Source organism: Nestor notabilis, unplaced genomic scaffold, assembly GCF_000696875.1.
Source record: "Nestor notabilis isolate BGI_N333 unplaced genomic scaffold, ASM69687v1 scaffold30401, whole genome shotgun sequence".
In the NCBI taxonomy this organism is placed as follows: Eukaryota; Metazoa; Chordata; class Aves; order Psittaciformes; family Psittacidae; genus Nestor; species Nestor notabilis.
The window spans coordinates 19,853-40,486 of NW_009916516.1; the positions used below are offsets into that span (position 1 = coordinate 19,853).

General features: G+C 35.2%; 1 protein-coding gene across 1 annotated transcript in view; it reads right to left on the reverse strand.

Moving 5' to 3' along the window:
• Positions 1 to 20,634, reverse strand: part of LOC104399626 (lisH domain and HEAT repeat-containing protein KIAA1468-like) — a gene marked incomplete at its 3' end in the record, with an annotated part of 40,698 nt that overhangs the window by 19,310 nt on the left and 754 nt on the right. The window contains exons 2-10 of the mRNA XM_010024626.1: positions 17,251 to 17,340; positions 9,556 to 9,627; positions 9,390 to 9,445; positions 9,163 to 9,276; positions 7,160 to 7,363; positions 6,977 to 7,068; positions 5,688 to 5,996; positions 1,535 to 1,610; positions 1,042 to 1,137 (exon numbers count right to left, since the gene is read on the reverse strand). Coding sequence (XP_010022928.1) covers positions 1,042 to 1,137; positions 1,535 to 1,610; positions 5,688 to 5,996; positions 6,977 to 7,068; positions 7,160 to 7,363; positions 9,163 to 9,276; positions 9,390 to 9,445; positions 9,556 to 9,627; positions 17,251 to 17,340 — 1,109 coding nt within the window. The remainder of the gene's footprint in view (positions 1 to 1,041; positions 1,138 to 1,534; positions 1,611 to 5,687; positions 5,997 to 6,976; positions 7,069 to 7,159; positions 7,364 to 9,162; positions 9,277 to 9,389; positions 9,446 to 9,555; positions 9,628 to 17,250; positions 17,341 to 20,634) is intronic.

Below are 20,634 nucleotides of genomic sequence, written 5' to 3' on the forward strand. Positions count from 1 at the left end.
AATTTCCAGAGCACCCAGTTCACTCTCCCACCCCCTCAGAAAGATTCCACCTTTTTGTAAAGTTTGAGACTTTCAAAATGTGGTACCTCTCAAACTCACTGTATCAACTGCTGATAATTACTTGTATGTTATAAAATTTTAAATTATAGGATCAGTACAAATTTCTTGAAGATATTTTCAAAGCCTTAAAATGAATTTATGCAAAACACACTACTAAGTCTACCATACTGTAGGTCCCCTCAACAAGGACTAAAACTTACTCAACAAGCTATGCCACTTCAAACCTTTTATTTCAGTGTTAACTATAAGGCTGCTGAATTTTTGATTGATACATTTTCTTATTTTTAATTTTTACAGATTTGGTAATGTTCAATATTGACAACAAAGCAACACAAAACCAGTCTTTTTTTTCCCATCTTCAATCACAGTCTTCCCTTTCTACACTACATAGTACGAATGATTATGCAAAACACCATCTTCATTTACATCAGAATAGACATTATATTTACATAATTTTATTTAGCTTCGTTTTAAATTTAAGGAAAACATATAAGCAAGATTGCTAATTTTCTTATGAAGGGGTGTTTTTGATGAACATAGAGCTTCTAGAAAAAGATAGTAAAATAATTTTTTTGTTGAAGTACCTAGTGCTGCAAAAGAACCTGTACATTAATCCTTATTAAAACTGATAGATAAACCAAATTTAGTGTTCGAACTTATATCCTCTGCTCTTTATAACACACATTAACCGTGGCTGTCTCTAACAAAAACACATGTGCAGCTACAAAAAGATGGACCTACAGTAACAGTCTTGCTGAATGCTAATGGGTGCCTTAAGCAAAGGAAGAAATATTAGGATACCATGCAGGTTTACTGAACTCACCTGACAGAGGTGTAAAACCATTCTCTAGGAGCAGAGATGCATGCACAAAAGTAAGAATATGATTGCAAGTAACAGACTTCATGAAATTAGACACAAGATCTTCAAAATGAATGAGAAAACACCCTGGTAAAACCAAGTAAAATTTCAGGGTTCCTCACCTCTCGCTTTGCAAGCAGCACATTAGGAACAATATGAGGCAGGCAGCGTCCCAACATTAACATGACACTTTTTTCACTGTCTGCAATCCGAGATACCTAGAAAATCAAGTTGGTTGGTTTTATGTATTGTTTTTTAAATGAAGCACAGGAATAGAAAAATATAATTTCAAAAGAATAATAGGAATTGCAGCAGGCTGATCACTTACAAGAAAAATATTTATTCTACTCACACACATTAAGCCACAAGTTTTTGATCTGACAGTACCTTCCAAAGCATGAATCTACTTATACTTACTCAAAACTTCCCAGTAATTACGTATCACTAGGTTTCATACTAATCTAAAATCTGAAAGCATATCCTTATTTCTTAAGTTTCATGCACATAAATTAATCTCTCTACGTTAATAAGTCTTGTTTCAAAGCAATTACTGCTTAACTATTGCTGCCATGCAGAATGATGCATCTTCTAGTTTATGTCAACTGGGAAATTTACCTCTGATCCCAAACGACTGTCTGCTGACATCCGACAAAATGACAGTAGTGCTTGATGGAAAGCTGGTGACAATTTCCTGAAATATTGTCAAAAAGGGAGGGGAGGGGAAACCATAAATCAGAAAGGTGATTGAACAACTCCTTTCACTCTGGTTTAACCAGCTAGGTTAAATGACATTCAGAAAATGTTTTACATGAAGCATACCACAGATGTTTTTGTTAAAAATTATCTTTGACTTCTAGGATATCTAGTTTGTAGCAAGAAAAGAAGCGGGCATCCTAATTAAGAAGTTACTTTCAGTTCCGAAAAATTTAACATCTTTCAAACCATGGCACAGACAAAAATAGGACTAAAGCATGAAAAAGAGGAAGCTTTAGTAGTACAAGAGGAAGCATACAATTATGCAAACAGAATAGGGGGCAGACAGAAATGACAAGAAACAGTATTTTTGCTTAATGCTCTGATTCTGCACATTGCATAAAATCATCTGTGTGGTCAGTCACAAGCTTCAGGATTAAACAGTGATTGCTCAACTGCCACTTTGGGATATAAATGTTAGATTCAAATGTATAGTGATAACCTCAAAACTAGCCCTAAATTGCTGCCTAATCCCTAATGTAGATGTGTATCTACAGAAGTACTGCCTCATGGCCATGCATAGCACCAGCCAACACAGCTGAGACACTCAAAGCCTTAAAACATACACATAAAACCCTGGTAAGTCTCAAAACAACCCTGTCACAGGAGGATAATTTGGCGGAAATGTTCTCAGAAAACAATTACTGGACTGACCATTATATAAAACAGGCAAGCAGCAGCACCAGCAGCATCCTATTTTTCCCAGTAATGACAACTCCCTCTGCCTTATCTAACACTGCCTCATCCACTATGCTTAAAAAGGAAGAATAACATTTGCCTTCCAAAACATGCACAGAAAGCACCTAACCCTGTATCATCATCTACTATTTGAATCCTCTAATGACACTATATGAGTTTGAGAGGGAGCAATTACTATTTCTTATGTGGAAAGTGGCTAGTGCCTTTCAACTCTTAAAAATGCTGTTTTGTACACCTGAGCACACAAAATCCTACACACATGCAATTATGTGTACAGACATACATATTTTTATCTAATATACTATTTATAGTAAATACATCATCATTCACTCTTTTCTAACAAAAACCAGAAAAGGCAGAATCCATATTCCTACTTAAAACTGTTTATAGTCCACATGGACACAGATAAACACAAAGCAGTTTTCCTCTTCTGACTATTTACAAATTCTGATAAATAAGAATTTGTTTATTACTTAAATTCAAGCTTTTTTTCCCCAGGTTTTTATAACATGTTTTAAATTTTAATGAAATAAGTTTGTTTTAATTCCGATCAGATTGGCCTTCTGCAAGGGTTCACTTTAAAAAGGATACTAAAAAACTCAGATAGTAACAAGTTGTAGAGGACCTCTGTTTAACAATATGCTAGACCTTATTCTGTAACAGTATTCTTGAATGACAAATTTACAGTCTCTACTCAAGGCTTTTAGATTTATTTACATTGGGAGAACAGGAACAAGTGTTGCAAAGCAGTAGCTTAATGTTAAGAGAATGGCACGGCTTTGGCCAGCTCGTTGTCCCAGCTGTCCTTCACCTTGGCATTTATTCTGCAGAACCTCAGATCCCTCCCCACTTGAAACTTTAATTACATCCTACATAAGGGTAAAGTCCTATCCCCCTTTTGCAGAGACTGAAAACTATGATATGTTGCTCAGGAGCAACCCTGGGGGTTAACTGACAGCAAACTCTGAGCAGGATGGATCCCATTCCAATTGCTGGCTATATTTAGAATCAAGAAAGCTTCTCCTTGATGAAGTCTAGACTTTTAAAATCCTTGATGGCTTTGCTGGACAAAAATTATGAAAAATCCAGGTCTCTTGCACACAAGTCAGTGGAAAGTCTTTTCAAGGGCCAACAGATGCCACTAGTGAAGATGTCAAAATATAAGAAAATATGATGAAAACAAAACCCAAGCATACTATTCTGTATACACTAGGACAAAAGAGTCCATTTACTGAAAAAGTCAGGAATGACTGCTATATACAGAAAACACCTTGTTATTGGTGCAAACTACCAAACACCTAAAATGAGTTGGATAAATACATGTAGTGCAGTCTACTTAAACTGCTGCTAGGGCTTTGTACTGCAATCTGTTAGACAAGGCATTTTTCCAACAACGGCCATCCTCATTTGCGGGCATGCATGCATGCACAGCTGCTCTGAGTGCAGGCACACAAAGCAGGCACACTTGCTCTTCTATCCTCTCTTCCCATCTGGCCAAGACTTCTGCCAAGAATCCACTCCCTAGCTACAGCAGCAACAATACTGCCTTTTAGGATAGAGTCTTAGTTTTTAATGCCTCTTAATACTTTCTGAATAAATTATAGTAATCGTCCGTGGCAGGGGGGTTGGAACTAGATGATCTTAAGGTCCTTTCCAACCCTAACTATTCTATGATTCTTCTATAAATAACCACCCTTGGACTGATAGAAATATCCAGCACTTCTAACATGCTACTTCTCCCACAGATGTCAAAATACTTAAATAGTTCTTACTGCAAAAAATGACCACATTATTAAAAACCAAGTGCATAATCCAAGAAGAAAATTTAGTGATATCTATAAAACACTGTATCAAGTGTGATTTCCTTTGACCCTTCACTAACATTGTAAGCTCAAAACAAAAATAGCTACACATACATTAACTTATTTCTGCAGTGAACTGCATTTGAGAAGACTTCTGAAGTTAACCCAACTGTGATTCAAGGATTTATTTAACTGCTTTTCAAATAAATGCACATGCAGTTATATTTAGAAGACTGTGAGCAACAAAACAAATTCTGTTTTTCTAGACTACTGTCTTAAATCCCACCAGAGATATTCACAGTTCCTTCCTCACTCAGTTCTCTCATCCTAATATCTATCCTCACTATCCCTAAACCATCAATCTAACATTCACGCACTGAATACCTCCCAGAACTCCCAATTACTCTGAGCAAAAATAAAGTTGCTGCAAGCCACAGATGAAAGTAGGTAGACAGGTTTATTTTGCAAGAAAAGTAAATTACTACCAGGGTTAAGCAATTATTTTGTTTCTTCTCTCCCATCTCCCTGCTTGTATTGATTTTCCATCTGCACAGAATATCACACATAGATTTCTACTTGGTATTTTCAGATAGAAAATAATTCTAGAAACATATAAGTGTATCAATCCCTGCAAAAAGAACACTAAGGTAACTGGCAAAATACAAAGCAGAATGGCTACCTGCTCCCCAGGGAACAGCAACAGTAAGACCATGAGGTAAGCTACTTGGGCATCTTTGTCCACAACAGTAATTTTAGAAGTCGTACACACCCTCACTAGGTGTGTGCTTTGTATTACTTCTGATGGCTACGTAATGATTTATCTATTATTTAATGAATATGTTATTTCCATTCTTCACTATAATGCTTAAAAAGACTGTGTAGGTTGGAGAGGCTTTCTTAAGAATACTTTTACACACAAACTCTGCCTCCATGTAATAACATAAATACCCTATACAATTAAAAGAATCCTAGTTGTCCAGTGAAGACTTGCCCCAAATTCAAAACTCAAAAAGCAGAATTATAAAAAAAATTACATAATTTTAATAATCTGCTAATTAAAAAAAAAGTAAAACCATACAGATCTCAGTATGCAAAGAGTTATACAAATCAACATAGAAAAAGTAAAAAATCTCTCAACCACTCTTCATGCAGAAAAGAAGGGGTTTCATTACGAAATTAACATTTAAAAGAGAATGGAAATATCCTGTCTTCCACTTGCCATTTTGAATTTAGGTTTTTTTGTTGTTGCAAGGTACAGGACCGGTTTTAGAAACAAGTAGGAGGTGAAAAGAAACCCTTAAATTTAATACTGAAAATGCAGGTTTATCAAAGGTACTCCCTCCTAAAAAGGTTAGAAATATTAAAATATTAGCACTGTACCCTAAAGGTAAGTCTTTTATTTGAGTCTGAAACACAAATGGTCTAAAAATTCTGCAGAATCTTACTGTTAGAAAAAATAAGTACTTTACAAGAACTTTTAATTGAAGCATTCCGGTTTAAAACTTATCACTAACCTATTAGGTTTATCAAAGTGGACCGCAGCTTTTGTTGCCGAAGCACAAGAGGACAGTTTCTCTGTTTCTTTACAGGGCACAGAATTTAGTGTATCATCTTTAGAAGTCCTTGAATCCACTTCAGCTGATAAAGAAAGGCTTGTGTCCTCAGTGTTTCCATACTTATTGTCATTCTCAGAGCTCCTGATATCCAAGTACCGTCCATTGTCCTCTGAGACTGTGTGAGGCACTTGTTTTAAAGAAGGATGGGGAGCTACACCATAAACTGTTGACACAGCATAGTTTTCATTCTTGAGAAAATCTATTTCGCTAAAAAAAGGAAAAGCAAAAAAATTAAATGTTTTTGTAGCTTTCACAAGAAGGTTAGTAGAATCACAAGACTGAAGCACAGAAATAAGGACAACATACGGAAGAGCTCCCTCTTCAATTCCAGTATGTTCAAAAATTCCTTTCATACAAATGTTACATCACACAAGCTGTTCAAATTAGCATCTATTCAATGGAGTTCTCTACTCAATAATTAGTAGTAGAAAAAACGTTGCACTCTGAGTGAATCAATGAACTAAGTGAATAACAATAGTGTTATCTGCTTCTGGCTGAAATCTGAGCACTGAGACACAAGTTGTCACAAGACAGAACTCTATCTGGGATATAAAACTTAAAATACTGTAGTGGTGAATTAATATATACTATCCCACCTGGCTTTGAAATAGTAATGATACAAATCAATAAAGCCACTTAAAAATTATACACTTGCCCATGTGTTGTATTGGTGCATCTCTTAAGAGGAATGGTATCTTATAGCTTAGATTCCTATGTTTTGACTGAACTTTTAAAGTCTATTTTGTTGTTGTTAAAGATACTGTCATTGCTACTATTCTTGCTCTGTATGAAGAAAAACTGTGTTGAAATAAGTCATTAAAACAGTACTATAGTGTGTACAGCTTACTGACACTAACGAGTGAAATAAAGCTGACTGAAGATTTAATCTACACAAAACCCAACAGAACTGATTCTGTTTTTAAATAAATCAGTAAGTTGTGCTGAAAGAACAAACTGATTACAAAATTAAATAATGTAGCTAATAAAAGGGAAATAGTCAGTCTGAAGTCTCTTGTTCTAAATCAAATCCCATATATTGAAAAGACTGCCCCGCTCTGAAGAACTCCTTGCAATTTTCTAAGTGTAAATTCTAGGTGTAAAGCGTAAGTTTTCATATATGTGCTAGAAAAATACAGAGAAGTTACTCCAACATTTAACAGCAGTCAAGCAGATTTATAAGTACATACCTCTCAAGTCTTTGGATTTGTTCCATCAAAGACCATTTCTCACTGTTTAACACACTAATTTGATCTTCTAATTTTTGCACTATTAAACATTGCTAAATACAAGATAGAAACAAAAGATTTTAGTACAATGAAGCTTATTAGTACTGCAAACAGCTGAAACATTTCTTCTGTACAATCTCTTACTTCTATGGACTGTGGTGTTGTTTCAAACACAGGGACGCTCCCAAGTATAGGAGTAGCAGCCTCTAACTCATCATCTTCTACACCAACTGATACATCCACCACATCTCTCGCAGTAATATGATGGTTTCCAAAGTCACGATAAAGTTGTAACAGGTCTGGAGGTTTTGGAATGTTCAATCCTACATCATCCCAAAGTTCAAAATCCTTCAAAGGAATAAAAGAAACTAAAACATACAGTAAAATTCCTTTTATTTTCATTCCTCTTCCTCATTAGACTGCAGGTCATACAACAGCAAAATAGTCACATCGAGATCGCATTGTAGCAAGAAGTAGAAAAAGGAGCCATTTCATGACCCAAACCAGTTTCACCCTAATGGCAGCTCTAAGTAATGTACTAATGAGAGGACCTTTCAAAAACACATAGCTCTCAGTCAATTTTTTTTTTTTTTTTTATCTACAACATCAATAGTTTCTACAATCAGCTATAACGTCATCAAATTCTAGCAGAAGCCAGTGCAATTGTTAAAAGGGTTTCTACTGATAGCGGTATAATTTTGTTCCCAACTCATTCACAACTACAGGTGTAATTTTCCAGAAGACGACAGTCAAATCACTCTGTAGATGACTGATGGATGGAGTGCATATTCTCAGTGAAATTTAGATACGACTGTACTAACTCTGTAGAGGTGTAAACAATACTAGGGCCTCCTGTCTCAAACCAGCACTGTATGTCCTTTCTTTTCTCACTGACATGTTACCATCTTACTACTTCATGATTATTCCATATCTGTATTAATAAATAAGCATATGCACTGTTATACAGGAGTTATGACATTTAATTTCTCTAACAACATTAAATTTCAATGATTTTTTTTTATAATTTTCCTACTGTTTGTAGTTTTCACCGTATTTTTCCATAGACCTATTTGAAGAAAGGTTATTTTCTGACAGAATTATGTGAATAACCTAGGAAAAAATGCCCATTCTGTATGTTAATTTTAGTTTGTTTAGTATGTAGCTTTCCTAGGTTTTTTTTCTTAATTGACTCACAACACAAAACAGTTTCATAAAGTTTCATTTATCCTTACATAAAAAGGATAAATTATTCATCTTTTCTCTTTTTGGGGCTGTATCCTCATAAGTATTTGTGTGAAACCTAGCACTGTCAAACTCAGATCTTAAGTGGGTGGTCCAGAAATCTTATATGACAACCCAATGTCTTTATGGATTAGGATAGGAATTGTAGGAAAAATACAGGATGACCAGTTATATAAAGAACTGGTTGAAATTCAGTATTTATTATTGAGTTCAATATTTAATTCTTCTGGCAATATTCCAGTTTTGTGCTGAATATATATTGGGTGTCGATGCTACTGGGTGCTTTGTTCACCCAGTAACAGTCAACATGTAATTAGAAACTTCCAAACATTTGAAGAACTTTTTTCCCCCATGAAATGCATGTCAACAGAGACATAAACCTCATCATCTTAAGAAAAGCACATCAAAGCACAGATATGTTTGGAAATATCTAACATTAAACCTTATTACTGAGAGCTTCCCCAAGACTGTATTCAAAGCCACAGTATGACTAAGGATACTCATACACGTATGTATGCCCAGGAGATGACAATAAATGAGCATACTGTATACCCTACACAACTGAGAAAAACTTAAAAGATCTGACGTACTAAATCTAACTGAAAGGATGTCCACCAGAATCCAGGAAAGTGTGTGAACAGCTAAGACTCACAGTATTTGTCTTTTTATTTTCCTTCCTTTAAAGAAGACATGCATTTTGCCTCCTTCCTATACATTTTGAGAAAATACTCCTCCAAGTGCTGTGTTTCCAAACCAGCCTTTCTACATGAAAATGCTAACTAACTTATTTAACTTTTAGAATACTCATATGTATGAAAGGAACTTACATACACAGGACATACCATTTAAATTCACCTGAGGCAAGATCAGAATACGGAAAGCATGCAACGTAAGAAAAACTTTACCTGATCATGATTTTCATCTGAAAATGTTATTGATGTAAGCTTGTAACTATTCTTCAATAAAAATTCATTAACTAGGAAGTTTAGAGCTCTTTTCTCAAGAGGTCTGATTGGCTCCTGGAATAAAACAAGAAAACAACACACTACATCTGTGGCTCATCTTCCTTCCAGCTACAGAAGTGTGTATGTCTTAAAGTCCATGCAAAGCTCAGCTATCACCAGCCACCTACCTGAATTTCAGGACTTGATTTATAATTTTTTCGTTCCTGCAAAGGAACTTCATTTTCTGGGGAAGAAAAAAAAAGGTAACTAGATTTTACTCTTCCACACAGGATGAGCTCAGCTACTTCTACATTGTTCGAAGTAGAGACTTAAGAAAAGGTTTATGTACACCACCTGCAGCCTGAGTCAGGTTGGCTCGGAGGGCCTGTATGGTCTCCTTGGCTTTCCGCAGTTCAAACTCCAGGACTGGACAGGGATTTGGATTAAACACACACAGGCATCCAACCAAGGCAAGGGAAACAAAAATAAAACATAAAAAGCAAGGATGGGTGTGAAAAAAAATATACAGTTTGTATTAACAGAAAGCATGCAATCTTTATGGAACTTATGAACACATGCAGCAGAGTTGGTCTGAAAGCAAACTGGTGAACATTTTCCATAGTTTCACTGGCCTTAAGTTAGCTAGATCAAAATTTCAAGCTGTCTGACAAGGACTCGCTGTAGGGTTTTGGGGTCTTCTCCCATCTCCCTTCCTCCCCTCCCCCCCCCTTTTCTTTTTTCTTTTATTTTTTTGCTTGCTTTTCACTTTGCTTGTTCTGGGAAACAGTTGTTATTTCTTCCCCGTTCTTACAATCAGCTGATACTGTCAAACATTTCAACTTCTCAGGACAAGGGGATTATGAGGGCAAACAGAGGACAGATATAAATGAAGCAAATACATGCTGGCAGCAGAGGAAGCTGTCTCCATGTAGCAAAGCTTAAACCATAAAGTGAATGTGTTCTCTCATTAAGACTACAGGGGTTTTCTGTTTGAAAATGAAATTATACACAGAAATTTTAGCAGTTTAAATGGCAGAATTTGAAACATACTTTATTTTACTACTAAGAATAATCTTGTTTTAAATATCTATCTAAAAATAGTGGAGTTTTAGGAATATCCTAGAGTTGATTAAGATTTTGAATTTAGTTAATTACATTAAAAGATACACAAGACAAAAAAAAAAGCAAAATATGCAGCTTTCCTATAGTACTTAGAGAAGCTTGAAACAAAACATTCTTTGCTCCATTATTCTTAAAAGCTTCTATTGATTCTAAACTATACAACACTTTCAGTGATCGAGAGTCATCTTTAGAGATTGAAAAATATAATTCTGTTTTTATCATCTGCTCCACCTCTCAATTGCCTTGGCCACTCTTACATTTTTCTCATATTCTAATATTTCCTCCAAAAAGGGCCAGTAGTGGCTTGTTTGCACTGAAATTTCTAATGTTTTGATGTTGAGGTCATATGTATACTGTGGCTTCAAATTTCAAAACCCTGTACCTTTGCAATAGATACAAGTAAATATTCTTTCTATACCCATTTAAGGCTAGAGCATCTAAGGGAACCTATGTAAGGATTTACCAGATAATTACATGCATTTCATTAATTCTCAGATTAATCTACTCACACTTAAACATACAACTACCAGAAAGGATTCTTGAACTTAACGAGGAGAGATGAGAAGAGAACAGCTACCATACCGAAGTGTTAAACTAAAAATGTTGTAGCTGCTTCTAATAAAAAAATATTAATGAGATTTTTAATCTTTGCCTGGAAACAATTTAACATGGCATTTTGACATATTTATACAGAGGACAATGCACGGCAGAAGCACTGCACTGGCTCTCGCTTGTAAGAAACCCTACTGAAGACTGAAAATAGAACTATTTCCTCTTTTGAACATCTGTTACTAAGAATCTTTTGATAATTAGCACGCATGGAAAAAAAGATTCACTCAGTTTGCATTTACCCATAAAAACTGAAGGAATAACTACAGTACACCACATTTGCTACATGAAAGTAACTTGTTTGATGCACAGAATTTTACTGCAGCAATACAAAAGCGCAACTGAGGATATGATGAATAAAATATGTAAGATCTCTCTAGTATTCAGCAATGCTGATCTGCAAATACTTCTGTGCAACAAAGTTAGAAAATGCTTTTGTAGTAAAGTATCTAATAATTTTAGCATTTCCTTGCATTTGAGTTACTAATTCACAGTTATGATTTTAAGTAGTAAGCTACTAATTTGTTAGCTTTTGAAAATTGTACAGAAGTCAATTTAAGTAATTCTTCTCATGGAAATGGCTACATGTTATCATCTTATTCTTTCAAAATATTTTCAAAGACCAGAACAGTTGCAGATCAGGAGTGCCCTGCACTAGAATGATACAAATAATGAAGGAAAAAAAAATAGAAAAAACCAACACAAATTAGAAAAACTCAGGAATCCCATTAAGGAAAATAGGAATAAAACATGCCTGAAGGCGTAGAAAGCCAAAAAACTCATGTCAGACAAACCCATGTCAGACGGCAAGAATTAATTTTTAGTGAACTGTCATGATGCTGAAAATTCTTAGAAGCCGTTAGGACTTTACCCTTGCAACCTTAAGAGTAGATTACTCTGCTGCATGTTTCTCTGTATACAGTAGAAGATTCTGGATACAATATATTTGAGAAGCTGTCACTTCGCAGCATGTCATAACAGCCACATAATTCTATTACAACACAGCATTGTTAAAGTCATACCTCATCTCCTGGTCTTACTAATGCCACCATTATGATCACCATCATGAAAACACTGATGCATCTAAGTCAGTCACAAATTTAGTTCTTATTTGAAGGACTTTTTTTTCTTAATATTTGTATTTATTTTCTTAATATTTGTAAATATGTACAATATAATCCCAATCAATTTTTAAATTATGTTTAAAAGCTCTTTATTTTAGAAGCTATACTGAAATACAATATTCTGCCAAAACACATAGTAATTTTTAACTCAGCATGTGTACTAACGAAATCAACACTGGCAATCCACGTTTTTTGATGATATAACATTGTCTTCAGTTAAAAAAGCTACCTCTAACCCCTTTCTCTGTAACTACTCTCAAGTACTGACTTTTAAAATAATGACTTGATCTGTCTCTCCCCCTCTCCTTCTGCTGTAAAGCTTATGTACCTTTGAGAAGTTAAGCCTTCAAAACCATCGATAAAACCCGCTAAAGTTTAACTTCATGTTGACTGAACTGGTAACATGCATAAGTCATTCTAGCACTAGATGAAAGGAGCTGATGTTCCTTAAGAACGATGCACAGAAGAGTTTTGCTGCAGACAATCTAGGAAAGGAGAGAACCAAATTCATTCTCCTCTGTACCAGAAAAACAGAGAACAGAAATTTAGAACTCTGAGGTTGGTTAATCTTCCTATAAGAAAATGGCATTTCTGAACAATCTGTTTTGCCTTAAGGGAGAAAATTGTTCCAAATTTAAGTGGCTCTTTCGCTTTTTCTTTTTGTTAAGAACCCAAATCACCACAGCTACCATTCTGAAAAAAGAAAAAAATTACTTAGACTTACTTAAAAGAGCTGAAATTTTCAAGCAAGCAACTAAGTATTAGACCAAGATTTTCATATTAATGATTTTTAAATGTTTCCATTTTCATGCAGCTAATCTAATAACCTTAAAAGACAAGTGTGTACCAGGAGCTTGTCAGCTCAGCTTTGAGATTTCAAAAAGAAGCTTTCTCAAGGATCTTATTCTATTCACTCACATTTGTTAATGACTTCATAAGTTACTGAACCATAGATAGTAGTTAGCCACAGAGAGCAACCTGTGAGTTGAGATACTGAAGAAGTTGAGATCAACATGAACAGCGGCCTTGTTGGGCCAAGGCCAAAAAGTTGAAGAAATAACAGCACTTGTAAAAGTTTTCAGTACTTGCTTTTGCATAAGTAGTATTTTTTCCAATTTTACTAGAATTTTACATTCTACATATGAATTATCTTGTCAGACTTCTCATATTTCACTATGAAATATTTCAGAGAACTGTATAAAAGTAGTTTTGTGCTGTGAAGCCACTATATGGCATTCTGGCATTTTCTTTTAAAATGAGTTCTCCTCTGAAGTACCAAGGGCCCCTGTGCTTACCTGGCTTTCCTCAAATTTGGACACACTGTTACAAGTTTTGTTGTTCTTTTTTTCTCAACTGTCATTTCAAGTTCTTCCTCCTTTTAAAGTAAATATAGAACTTTAGGTGTCCTAAATTATCTCCTCTAAAACCTATACAACATCCCATTACATTTGATGGATTGGTGCATATATTTTGAGTCAATAAGAAGAAATTTAAACTCATTGACTATAGTTAGCAACGAAACCACTATGAGAGCATACTTCAAAACCTGAGGTTTCCTAATTTCCCCTTTCCTGGTACAACTCCTAAGAAGTGACCACGTTTAGAGTTGATAAGAGTTTAGGTTCAAATCCTGACTGGGACAGGATGTTATGCAGCTGATCAGAGACACATAGTCTAGCCAGAAATCCATGCTAATGCAGGGAGATCTGAGAACGCAAATGATTGAAATGGAGTTTGATTATGATAATTTTTTTACGATTGAAAACACAGCATTATGTTTTTAAAATTATCAGATTCTCAGAACAGTAGATATCAAAGGCAGATTAGCAATTCTAAATGTTTTCAACTATGGAAAGCAGGTGGTTGTGTATACAGTCAATTTAAGATGTGGCAGAAGATTCAGGTACTTAGATTGAATGTCAGATGACCTATTTTCACCAAATGCTGTGGGTATTGGACTTCAAGTTAAGCATACTCTTATTCCACAGGAATGGAACAGGCTTGTTTTTTTCCCCATTCCCTGGTTGTTTTATGGCAATGAATATTTGGAGGAGGTTTACTAAGCCTTTACGGAATCCTTCAGTACTGACTTTATCTTAGCACTTTCAGCACTTAATACGTGAAATTAGATACAAGACTTATTAGTCTTAGAGAACAAGTTGTTCCCATCTAGTAAATTGCAATTCTAAGGATGTATCTATTTTTTGCAACTCTTTGTGGATTACAAATGTGTTATCCAATTTGTTACACAGTTTTCTATGTTAAGATCAGGTAGATAACGAAGACAAATGACACCTTCTAAATTGTAGTTCCTTTCATCACACTCATCCACATTCTGATCGGTTTTTGTGACTTGCACCTTTTCAGTCAAGCTGATAATATTTCAGAAGAGATTAATTTAGCTTCCTTTGATCAGATTTCCCAAGTGAGAAGTTCACATCAACTCATGTTTGTTTCTAGCCCAAATTTCAATTTTAACACCAGATGGAATGAATTGGGTTAACAGATTTGAAATACCAAAATCCATTTCAAGCAAGAGTTTTCTTAGTTATTTCCAGGAATTTTTGGGTTGGTAAAATAAATTAAAAAAAAAAAAAAAAAAAGAAAAAAGGCTGCTAACTCTAACACCATTCGTAACGGCGAAACAGAAACATGATGGCTTTGGATGGTATACATGCACATTCGATTTTGTGCTTTCTAACACTGTCATGGTATAGAAGTACTCACAACCAGATACATTATAACTTCAGTTCTAAAGTCCTTCTGACTCAGGACAAGTTTCTTTTAATGAATAATGTACATTTATTTCCTATCCTTTATCTGACATTTGACTAGGGAATTGATGTGGAAATCATAGGTTCTGTTCTAACAGTATAAACCAAAGATAACAGCGTAAGAAAACCATTTACAAAGAGAAACTATCAAACCTCACTCTGAGAACTATCAAAAGAAAAATATGACTATCAGATCGTGGCTTCGAGCTTCCACAACAGATTATAATTTTATCGCCTAAGATCAAAGCTCTTTGCTGAGAAGAAAGAATACGAGAAGAAATAAGGATGGATTTCCAGTTATGTTTCAAAGTGCAACTCCAGCTCAGAACTACTTCAAAAGCAGAAGTTAAGCCAGAGATTGTTCAAAGAAGGAACTGAATATGATAAGTTTGAAATCTTTATGGACATAATTTTTTTACATGCAAATTAAATACTTACCAGTTTCCTGAAGTTTATTGCTCAGTCAGGTTTTAAACAGAATTGAGGCAGAAGATTTTAAGCAATTATAATTGAGTCAGAATTTTCAGTAGAAATAGGATGTTTTGGAGAACTTTTGAGTCCAACATTCAGAAAAAACATCTAGTCTTGTAGTCTTGTTTTATTCAAGTTCTTATGTTACTTTTTAACAACTCTTAGGAAAACCCCTCTAAAGGAATACAGAAATGTAATGTAAACATCCTGACACATACTTTGCTTGTCTATTACATATGACAGTGGTCAATTAATATGCTGCAATCTTCAAAACAATCTATTTAAGATTTACTTTAATTTTAGTATATATTCATTTTATACTGGAATTAAACAACTTTTTGGCATTAATGTTCCATCAGAACATTAATGGCTCTAACTGGATGTCAATTCTGACTGATCTTTACTTTCTGTAAGCATCTCTAATCCAATTCAGTTACTAAAAGACAGCTCCATGCAAAGATGAAACCAGCTCTCCCAGTAATACTATTGCTGAGAAATACTGACCAAGATGATGAAAAAATTAAAACGTTTCTAATTTGCTTGGTTCTTTCTTATATTCTGGGACACAATTAAGAAATACTTGGGTTCCTTAAACACATTTTGTTTAGAAAATCAGCTGCATATTTACAGCTCTTCCCTCCCTTGAAACTGACTATGTATATAGAAAAAGACGGTAATTAGATAGTAATAAGAATCTGGAAGTTTCTATATAAATCGAAGAACAGTAAGTACCTAAAGTTCAAGACCTGAGCACCCAAATACCAGAATTTGCTTCATGCTCATGAATTTAATCTAGTCCTTTACCTCAGAAACATTAACTGGGTAATAAAAATGAGGCTTTTCCTTCTTGCATGTTCTCTCTCGGTCAATACTGGTTGGCATTTCAGACTGGCTGAGAGAAAAAATTTCACAATCAAGATCCTTAACAGAACTATGTTTCACCAGCCCTTCCTTTGCTTAAGAACATGACAGTGTTTCTGCTAGGATGAATCATGGTGGTGTAGAGCAGAGACAGCAGTGTGGAAGAGAGACATAGCAGCTTGTAATTTCAGGTTTCACAAAGCTGAACTGTGTGAACAAAGGTCACGGAATGGACAACCTTCAGGTGCTCATGATATTAAACGGTATTAACTGACAAGAAATAAACAGAGTTCTGCAGCAGTTTCTAGAAAGTTTTTATGGGTTTCTCTACAGAAGCTGTGCATAACAACATCTGAACTTAGAAAAAAGCCTGGATTAGAGAAATGTGTCTCATATGCAAATGAGATTATTATAATAATTTCGAATGTAAAAGAAAAGCAGTCTCTGCCTTTGGAGAGATAACCATAAATCCTGAAACTAAAAATGCCACAGGCTCTTAAGGTCAGAACAACTGCAAGAGGCAAAAAAACCTCTGTTACTTCTTTAAGTCTTATACAATCAAGAAATCAAATGGGAGATAAGAAAAGCCCTACAATTAAGATTTGTAGCAAAGAAGGTTTACAGAACTGAAAAAAATCCCAGATCTACTCTGGGTTTGGTAATACTCATTTGATCTACACAGAAGGTGTATTTAAGAGACTTTTTAGAGACCTTTACATCAGAAGCTCTCACCTGTGCAGTAGTCAGAAACTACAAAGTAGAATATTTTAGCATATGTTTCAGCTAAACAGTAGTAGTCAGTAGGCAGTATCAAGATACTGTTCTATTGTTAAAAGTTGGGCACAATTTTCAATTGTATGGCTTGCTTCTACCCTGGTGACATATGGAATTACACAGAAGTACACCTGCCTGAATATTTACAGTAAATACAGAAGTGTCTGAAACACGATTCTATCATTTAAGCAACCAGCTAAATCACCGTAGTGAAGTCTTGTCATCTTCAGGAATGTTTATTTAAATATACTTAAACATCAAGTCAAATAATAATGTTAGCATTTTATGATTTCTAAATCATACAAAAAACTTACCTGCTACTCTTTCGTCTGCTTCCCTATTGCCATCATCAGAGTATCTTGCAAAATCTAAGGAATCAAGAGTACTGATGCTTCCAGCGCGATCTTAAAGGAGGGGAAAAAAAAAAAAAAAAAAAGGTATCAAAAAATCCTGAAGAGTTCACTGGCTTTGATAGATGAAGTCACAACATCTTTTCATTTCAGAAACTATAATCGAAGGCTAAGGGTTCTGCAAGACCAAAATTTTACTGCATTTTCCAGAAGTCTGTCTCTAAGTAAAGAGTATGTCAGTAAATTTGAAAGAATACAGCATTGCAGCAAGTTTAGTAAGCAGATAATGTAAGAAATCCACCCTTGCTACTCCCAAAAGTAGGTACTCCTATCTTGTCCACAGCAGATGAGGAGCAGTGCAGTGTAGCACTTCCCCTATGGAAATGGGGCATAAGGCATTTGCTTGGACATATAGGTCCACAAGAAACCGGACAGATACATACAGTTCTGCAACAAGTTTCAAGTAGCTCTGCTACCATTTCATAGAAACCTGTAACTGCCCCAAATACGTTACTTCCTTTTCCCTTTTTTAGTATTTTAAGGTATGTTAAAGTGACCAAACACTTTACATCTCTCTTGAATCTAGCCATTAACTTTGGTACCTTGCCACTTAATAGAACATTTACTAGGGAATGTATTACCTGGCAAAATCAAAGCAAAACAACTACAGATCATGCTATTGCAGGTGTAATATTCACAGCCTAGAATTAAATTCTTAATTAAAAAAACAAAAAACAAAAAACCAAACTCAAGAAACACAGTAACCAGCACAAAGCTTTGATCTGACCTTGACATTTTTCACTGGGGGTGTGGGGTGTGTAATTAAAAAGCAATTTTGATAATTTCAAGTCTTTGAAGTACACATTTGCCTTTTGATTAGAAAAATGTGCAAAGAAATTACTTGGTGACAGAACCCAAAATAAACAGAACACACCTCTAACACAATTGAACATCAAGAAATTGTATTAACTAACTTAGTATCTTTCCCTTCCATTTGAAATTAATTTCTGTGTAGCACTTTAGAAATAATTTTAATTATGTTAGAGCTGTTGTCACATTAACAAAAACTAATTTGATAGGGCTGTCAAAAACCCTCATAACTGTCAGTAAAAATAGAAGCAATTTCATCGCTTGTCAAATTCTGTCGTGACTACCATCACAAAAAGTATTTAAATCCCCCCCAGTTCTGCATTATGTTAAAACCCCCAAAATCTATTAATAAGTTTCTTTCCGTTACATTTAAGCCTCAATTGTCCTTTAAGGCTTTGTGATACCCTCTCTACATACAGGCCAGCACCAGACTAAGATAAGAACACCTGGACTGAGACTGATTAAAGCATCTACACTCACATAAAAAAGTGATAGAGAATACTAAAGTTGCCAACACTTGCTGAGTTACACAGTACCAAAACTAAAGTGCCTGGCAACCCTAACCTGTCTGTTTCATGGACATAAAGTATGTGATATCATAGAGCTTATACTTAACCACTATCTTTTTGCCCCAGGACCATACTTTGTCATTCAGTCAATGAAACAGACCGTATGCTCTTCAATGAGTCTCTATTAAGACTCATTAAGCATTTAGTTTTGAAACTCACTGTTCATTTGCAGGTTCTGGTCTTATCTACTGCATTTTTTCCAGACATTAATCTGATTTAATAATTCTCTCTAGGCGGTTCCATAGTGCTTAGCATCATAGTAGAAACTCTTTTAACAGCATCCTTACAAAACAGACCATTGTGAAAATAAAATAGATTTTATACACAGGAAAAAAATATTTAGAGTGCTTATGTTCAAAAGTAAGTATGAATTTTGCATGCACAGCACGAAAATCTTCAGAGCTGATTTTTCAAAACAACACCTTGCTCAGTAAAGTACCGCTCAATTTATTTAACTGGAGCTGCAAGATCTTTTTTTTTTTTATCAATTTAAAGACTTAAGCTAAAAAAAAAAATCAACAACACACAACATTCACAGATCTTAATTAAAAGCTAATATTTAATAAAAGTGACCCAGCTATGTCAAAAGTAGAAATACAACTCTGTATTCTCCTACAGTCTTGCCATGTTCAAAGATCAATTTTCTATTTTTCTTACGAAGCCAGTAACATCAGAGAAACAATGCTCAAATTTTCAGGTGAAGTCAACCCACATAATAATTATTTAAGCATCCAAAGCTATAAGCAACAAAACCTTTTACATATGACTAGGGCACTATGGAGGCAAAGGCTCTCCCCCCTCACACTGATAAAACAAATCCAGTCATAAGCTACAAACTTATTTGCCAAAGCAGCCAGAAACTTCCTGGAGAAAACACACATGCAAAACCCCCACAACAGTCGCCCAGAAAAAAGCGTGGGGTAATCAAAGTCCCTCAAAGGATGTACATAACAGAACACATTTAAGATCATACCGGAAGCTGTATGATCTTAATTCACATTAAGATCAATTTCACAGCCTTGACAGCCTTCCATAAACTAAATAAAACCAAACGGTTTTATTATTTGAATCCTCAGAAACTGTCTTAAGCACCACATCTACATGCACAGCAGCATTTCTCTTTATCATTAGTGTTCATGATAACAGCAAACATCTGACACGCTCTTTATAACAGGCTGGCATTGCAGAGATGCAAATATCTGGATTCATATTGACTAAACCAAGCAAAGATGTGCTGAGGAACACCAGCCTTATGGCCTGTTACCTGCTACCATTACTGCTCTCTCCCACTAATGCTGATCCTCCTTCCCATTATGGAAGTACCTGCCCCAGTTAACATCATCCCCCAAGCATGCTGTCATTAGTAAACCAAGCTAATTTGGGTGCTAGAAGTCATTATGTCCATAGAATTCAACCCAAAGATATGGTTTAAAATAAAAACTGGTTTTATGCATCACATTAGTGGAACCTAAATCTAGAGAGAACTGTGTACAGCTATCCAAATAAATGTAGAATGAAATGAAGCAGTAACAGACAACTGTATACACACACAGGCTGAACAGTATCTTCGCAATTTAGTTGATACATATTGCAGAACTCAAGTTGGGAAATTGTAACTTCCACAACACCAGTCAAACTAAATCATTACTTTGCTACAGGATAGTGCCTTTTAAAATACATGGTGTGGCTACAGAAGTGGTTTCTGCTATTAAGGTAAGAGCCCATCAGTGTTGAAGCACTTCAGCTGAGACATTTCCGGGCCAAACTGGCTCCACAGGCATCAATGAATCATCAGTGCTAAGGTTATATCCTGCCAAGTCCCAGCTACAGGGAAAGCCCAACTACAAACAGTGCTGCTCTGCCACAGCTCCCACTGAAACAGGTGTTGCAAGCAGCAGGAAGACCAGCC